General features: G+C 51.1%; 1 protein-coding gene across 1 annotated transcript; it reads left to right on the top strand.

Annotated features, from left to right (window-relative positions):
- Positions 1–1004: 1004 nt before the first annotated feature.
- On the top strand, positions 1005–2359 carry LOC136768257 (uncharacterized). Its single transcript, XM_066722354.1, has 3 exons — positions 1005–1083; positions 1392–1500; positions 1742–2359. Exons 2-3 carry the CDS (start codon positions 1474–1476, stop codon positions 2357–2359), a joined length of 645 nt encoding a protein of 214 aa, XP_066578451.1. The 5' UTR covers positions 1005–1083; positions 1392–1473.
- The last annotated feature ends 3394 nt before the right edge of the window (positions 2360–5753 follow it).

The following is a 5753-nucleotide window of genomic DNA, read 5'->3' as shown; positions in this document are numbered from 1 at the left end:
CTGTGCAATGGGACCGGCTCACATCAGAGGGGTGGACAAGGACACTGGACAGACGCTCTTCTTTTTTCTTTTCTATTATGAGAAACCAAGAAATAAACAATAGAGAAAGAAAATTAAAAAGGAAATGAGACTGAAGAAGAAGGACAGGGGAGAGTGTGAGAGTGTGATAGTGTGTGTGAGTATATGTGTGATGGAGAGAGAGAGAGAGAGAGTGCGATGGGGGCTGACAGAGACAGCGCTGCACATGAGGACCAGTTCTGTGTGCAAACAGGAAGTGACACGGGGGGCAGGCAGAACAGGAAGTAACACGGGGCAGCGGACACTGCGGCGCTGGGGACTGTCACGTCGGTCTGCTGCCAGTCGTTCCTTTCGTTTTCCTGTGTTAGTCCTTGGGGAGCAGTTTGTGTTTGTCTTTTGCTGTTGTGGTTGTGTGTGTCCACTCTCTCCCTCCTCTTCCTCTGAACCTCAGTTTGCATGTGACTCAGCCCTGTTCCAATAAATGATGAAGCCCTGATGATGGACTGATCGATGTGAGCCACTGTGCCAGACCGAGACCATGCCGTGTGGCCCCTGGGGTCCCTGCAGTCGATCCCATGTTGACACATTGTTGAGCTGTTTCTCTCCTCTTCTCTCATGAGCCAGTCGTCTCTTTGTCTCTCACTCTGCGAGGCTCTGAGTGTGTCGTGTCGTTCTAAATTAAAGACGTTATTTTGATGCTTTTTTCCAGCTGCGTTGTGTTTTTGTTTTGAGCGTTGGGGGTCTGTGTCTGTGTCTGTGTTTGAGTTCCTCTGTGTGTGTGTGTGTGTGTGTGTGTCTCCTCTCTCTCCGTCTGTCCGTCTGTCTGTGGGATGATTTGATCGGAAGAGCGTAACCACACAAAACCACAATAGGGGCCGAGCAGGGGAACCACACAGCACAGAGAGGAAGTGAGAGAGAGAGAGAGAGAGAGAGAGAGAGAGAGAGAGAGAGAGAGAGAGAGAGAGAGAGAGAGAGAGAGAGAGAGAACTGACGCAGTTATCTTGGGGGAAAGAAAACAATCGAAGTCAGTGGAGAGAGAGAGACTGGGGACAAAGGGGAAATCGGGTAATTGCACTTACTATTATTATCATTCTTCTTCTTCTTCTTCTTCTTATTATTATTATTAGAGGTCCTGGCCTCCATTCTTCATTCGTGGATAAGTGTCAGGATAAGTGTCAGTGCATGTTCCAACAGCCTAGTATTGACACAGACGCTACATGATCAATATTATTTTCTCTATGGTTCAGCATAGAGCAGCAGTCTGGGATGAGTTATACTGAACACACCGCACTTTGGGGTCATTGACATCGAACAGCTCTCTGCTGATGGCGTGGCACTGGTGGTCGTGGTCACTATGCCTGTTGTTCCCACAGACAGGGATATATCTGTGATCGACTGGATCTGTGATCTGCTGCTCTGTGGTCGACTTGCTCTGCCTGTTTCTGCACTGGCACCATGAGTGGCTCTGACACCGAGAAGCAGGTACACACTGACCACACAGCACACTGACACACTGACCACACTGACACTGTGACACACTGACCACACAGCACACTGACACACTGACTGGCACACTGACTGATTGACTCACTTACTGACTGACTGAATGACACACTGACTGACTGACTGACACACTGACTGACACACTGACTGACTGACACATTATCTCACTGTTTCACTAACTCAGGCTGTCTCTATCTGTCTCTGTCTGTGTGTCCTGCAGTGCCCGAGGTGCCATGGGCCGATGAGGGTGGCGCCGGGCGGCAGTGCCATTGTGCCATGTCAGAGCTGCTCCATCTCCCTGCGCCGCGTCTTCCTGTTCTGCACCGACTGCGGGCGCGAGTGTGAGGGGCTGGCAGGGGAGGGCAGGGGCTGCACACGTAGTGACTGCGCTCTGCAGGCTGCCCTGCTTTCCACAGAGACGGTTGGCAGTGGCAGTGTGGCAGAGTGCCCTCTGTTCAGACAGTGCCCAAACTGCCAGGCCCTGCTGTCCCACACTGGGAGAGGCTGCCCCAGAGTGATGTGTCCGCAGTGCGGAGTGTTGTTCTGCCACAGCTGCCAGCGGAGGCGGTGCTCTGGAGAATGTATAACACACGACATCAGTGATGAAGACACTGGTGATGAAGGCATCAGTGAATCAGACATTAGTGAATCAGACAGTGATGAAGACGGTTATGGAGTCATCGGTGCAGAAGACATAACTGTTGAAGACAGTGATGAAGGCAGTGATGAACACATCGGTTATGAATTAATTGGTGATGAAGACATTGGTGCTGTAGGGCCGAGCCGTGCTGCTCCAGGAGTGACCAACCCTGCTGACCCGATATGCACTGTCCAGTAGCTCCAGAGCAGGGCGGTCCTGGACTGGACTGGGCTGGACTGGGCTGGATTGTGCTGTGCTGTGTTGTGCTGTGCTGTGTTGTGCTGTGTTGTGCTGTGTTGTGTTGTGCTGTGCTGTGCACATGAGGACCAGTTCTGTGTGCAAATAGGAAGTGACACGGGGCAGCGGACACTGCGGCGCTGGGGACTGTCACGTCGGTCTGCTGCCAGTCGTTCCTTTCGTTTTCCTGTGTTAGTCCTCGGGGAGCAGTTTGTGTTTGTCTTTTGCTGTTGTGGTTGTGTGTGTCCACTCCCTCCCTCCTCTTCCTCTGAACCTCAGTTTGCACGTGACTCAGCCCTGTTCCAATAAACGATGAAGCCCTGATGATGGACTGATCGATGTGAGCCGCGGGGATCAATAGGTGAGCCAGCGGGGTCCTAATGGACTGGCCGGACCCCAGCCCTCTGCACGAGGGGCGGCTGTGCGTATCTTTGTGTGTTCCTCTCTGCGTATGTGTGTGTGTGTGTGTGTGTGTGTTCCTCTCTCTGTGCCTGACTGTCTGTGTCTCCTCTGCCTGTCTGTCTGTCTATCATTTGGATGTAACAAAGCAAAACCACGAGAGGGTGGAGCCGGCAGGGGAACCACACAGCACAGAGAGAAAGCGAAACACACTGACAGAGGAGAGAGAGAGAGACTGACGTAGTTTATTGGGGTTGAAAAACAATCAGATGGTGTGGGGTGAGTAAATATTATTGCTATTATTTACTATAATATCTATTACTTTTAGTTATTGAAATGTACCTAATCATACTATTATCAATGATTTTATTTTTATTATTTACTCATTTATTTATTTTAATGATGTTTAATCTATGGATTTTTTTAGTTTTACTTTATTTTCTATAAATATATTTTCTTGTTCATATATATCAATTATATCACATGCTTTGGCAATACTTATATACAAATGTAATGCCAATAAAGCTTGCATTGAATTGAACTGAATTGAGAGAGACAGTGTGGGGTGAGAGAGACGGTGTGGAGAGAGAGAGAGAGACAGTGTGGGGTGAGAGAGAGTGACGGTGTTTTATTAGAATAAGTATTTTTCTCATGATAATTTTTTAATTAAAATCCAATTCTAAAATTGATTAGAAACCAAAATACAAAGTGAATTAAAAACAAACTGCATTAAAGCAACCAAAACAATTCAATGTGTTAAAGTGGCAAACGAAGTGGCCAAAAGAACAACAATCAAACAAAACAGTCTAATACATTGAAACAACCCTGTTGGACCCCAAGCTGATCAGGACCTGGGGAAGCCTTCTCTCGTTCGAGTAGGCCATGACATCCCTGAGCAGCATGGCGCTGTCGGCCGCCAATCTCCCCTGGGCACCACAGACCTGGTCGGGACCCACGACTTGACGGAGTGGCCGCTGTAGCCGGAGCGTAAGTGCTTTGGCCAGTATCGTGTAGTCGGTGCACAGGAAGCACTTCTCCCCACTTCTCTCTTCTCCCTCACCTAGTTTAACGGTCGCACCCATACCTTCAACCATTTGTCTCACTGTGTGATCCTCTAGGAAGCCCATGAGGGGGGCATCTCAGGTCCCACCACTCGGAAAGGCTGGTGGAGCCCCACTGGACCCAGAGTGCGTGGTGCTGGGAGTTCTCCCTGGTTCCTTTATAGCTGATGCCAGACGAGCAGGTGGCAGAGCAGAGGCCCTATGTGTGACTGAGAAGACAATTGGGAAGACCCTGTCTGATGCTGTTCTAATTGTTGGGGAGGGGGGCGGTCTCTCCCTTCCCAGCGGCCTGTTGCCACAGGCCTCAGCCACTAGCGCCACTGACTCCGCCATCAAGGCCCGAAGGTCTTCATTATCATGGCCACCGACGCTAGCTATCTTCTCCTGAGGACCTGCGGCTGTCGCACTACCACCGGGAGGGCAGACTTCTTTTGAACCCCTCCCCTGAGAGTGATGTCTGGGTAGTGGGGCAGGAGGGATATTGCTATAAGCGGGCCAGTCCTCCACTGGGCTGCCCATAGCCTTTCCACCGGGGTGACTCCACTGCTCCGGACTCACCCTATGTTCACACTGCCCACTCGCTCAACTCGCAAGTCGCTGAGTCACCAGCGCGCTGTGCACACTGCCGGGGGCGGGTCTTATTTTTATACTAGCGAGTAGAAAAGAGAAGGCACTTCAATATGCAGAGCACATCTGCTTCCCATTGGTTGTCGCCGAACTCCGTCACTGCGTGCTCGCTGCTAATTTGCATAAAGTTGAATTTTGCTCAACTCTCCACTGTCGCTGTCGCCGGGAGATTTTTTCCCCTGTCGCCGGAGTCGCGGCTCTCATTGGAAATGAAATGGAAATGGGAGCGAGTCGCTCTGTTGCGCTAGTGAGCAGGCAGTGTGAACGAACCTTCAGAGAGAGGCATGTAAAACTGAGGGGGAGGGGTCGCAGCTGCAGGGGAGGAGCTGACGGGGGTGGGCAGCAGAATTAACTCGCTTACCCTCCACCCTTCACCATTCACCCCCCTCCTCCCTGCCCCCACCCTAACAGTCCACTTCCCCTCCCCCTCTGCCCACCACTGACTCCGACTCAGAGTCAGAGAGGGCGCCTATGAGACTCCTGAGGACTGTTTCCTCCTTCTCCTCATCCTTGGGCGTTGCACTTGTAGGAGCCCCAATTTTCTTTTCTTCCTGTCCACTCCCCCCAAGGGCCTGCACCCTGTTTGCATAGGAGGAGGGACAGTTCCTAAAAAGGTGCCCTCCCCCACCGCACAGGTTGCAGGCCCTCTCCTGCTTACAGGCCCTGGTCAGATGCTCTTGGCCGCAGATCTTGCACTTAATAACTGCAAGCTGTTATTAATAACTACAAGACAAGCCCTGTGTTTGCTTCTAAAACTACAGTGCTCGACAGGTGGCGTACCCCGCCGATGGCGGCCACTTCCACCTGCAGGCGTACCTGCCACCACCGAGCACTGGTCCAAACGCCATCCTCATCCATTACTCTCTTGCTTTCAGACAGGATCTCACAATGTCTCCCCAACCAAACCTCTATATCATACTCTGCCACCGCTTCATTAAAGAACTGAACAGTTATTATCAGAGCCTCGACTACAAAGTCACTCAGGGGCATGCAGTTTTTCTTCTTTCTAAAAATGCTCCAGAAGCTGTTTTTAAAGCTCACCTCAAACACGTCTCTCAAACACTGACACACTGACCACACAGCACACTGACACACTGACCACACAGCACACTGACACACTGACCACACAGCACACTGACACACTGACCACACAGCACACGGACACACTGACCACACAACACACTGACACACGGACTCTGTGACACACTGAGCACACAGCACACTGACACTGTGACACACTGACACACAGCACACTGACACTGCGACAC

This window comes from Amia ocellicauda, chromosome 14 (genome assembly GCF_036373705.1).
Source record: "Amia ocellicauda isolate fAmiCal2 chromosome 14, fAmiCal2.hap1, whole genome shotgun sequence".
Classification (NCBI taxonomy): domain Eukaryota; kingdom Metazoa; phylum Chordata; class Actinopteri; order Amiiformes; family Amiidae; genus Amia; species Amia ocellicauda.
Note: the sequence above shows the minus strand (reverse complement) of the source record. Positions and strands in the feature narration are given on the sequence as shown.

Coding starts and splice junctions, on each gene's coding strand:
- LOC136768257 (XM_066722354.1), top strand. CDS start 1,474: ATGAGTGGCTCTGACACCGAGAAGCAG. Junction 1,501..1,741: donor GCTCTGACACCGAGAAGCAG/GTACACACTGAC, acceptor TGTGTCCTGCAG/TGCCCGAGGTGCCATGGGCC.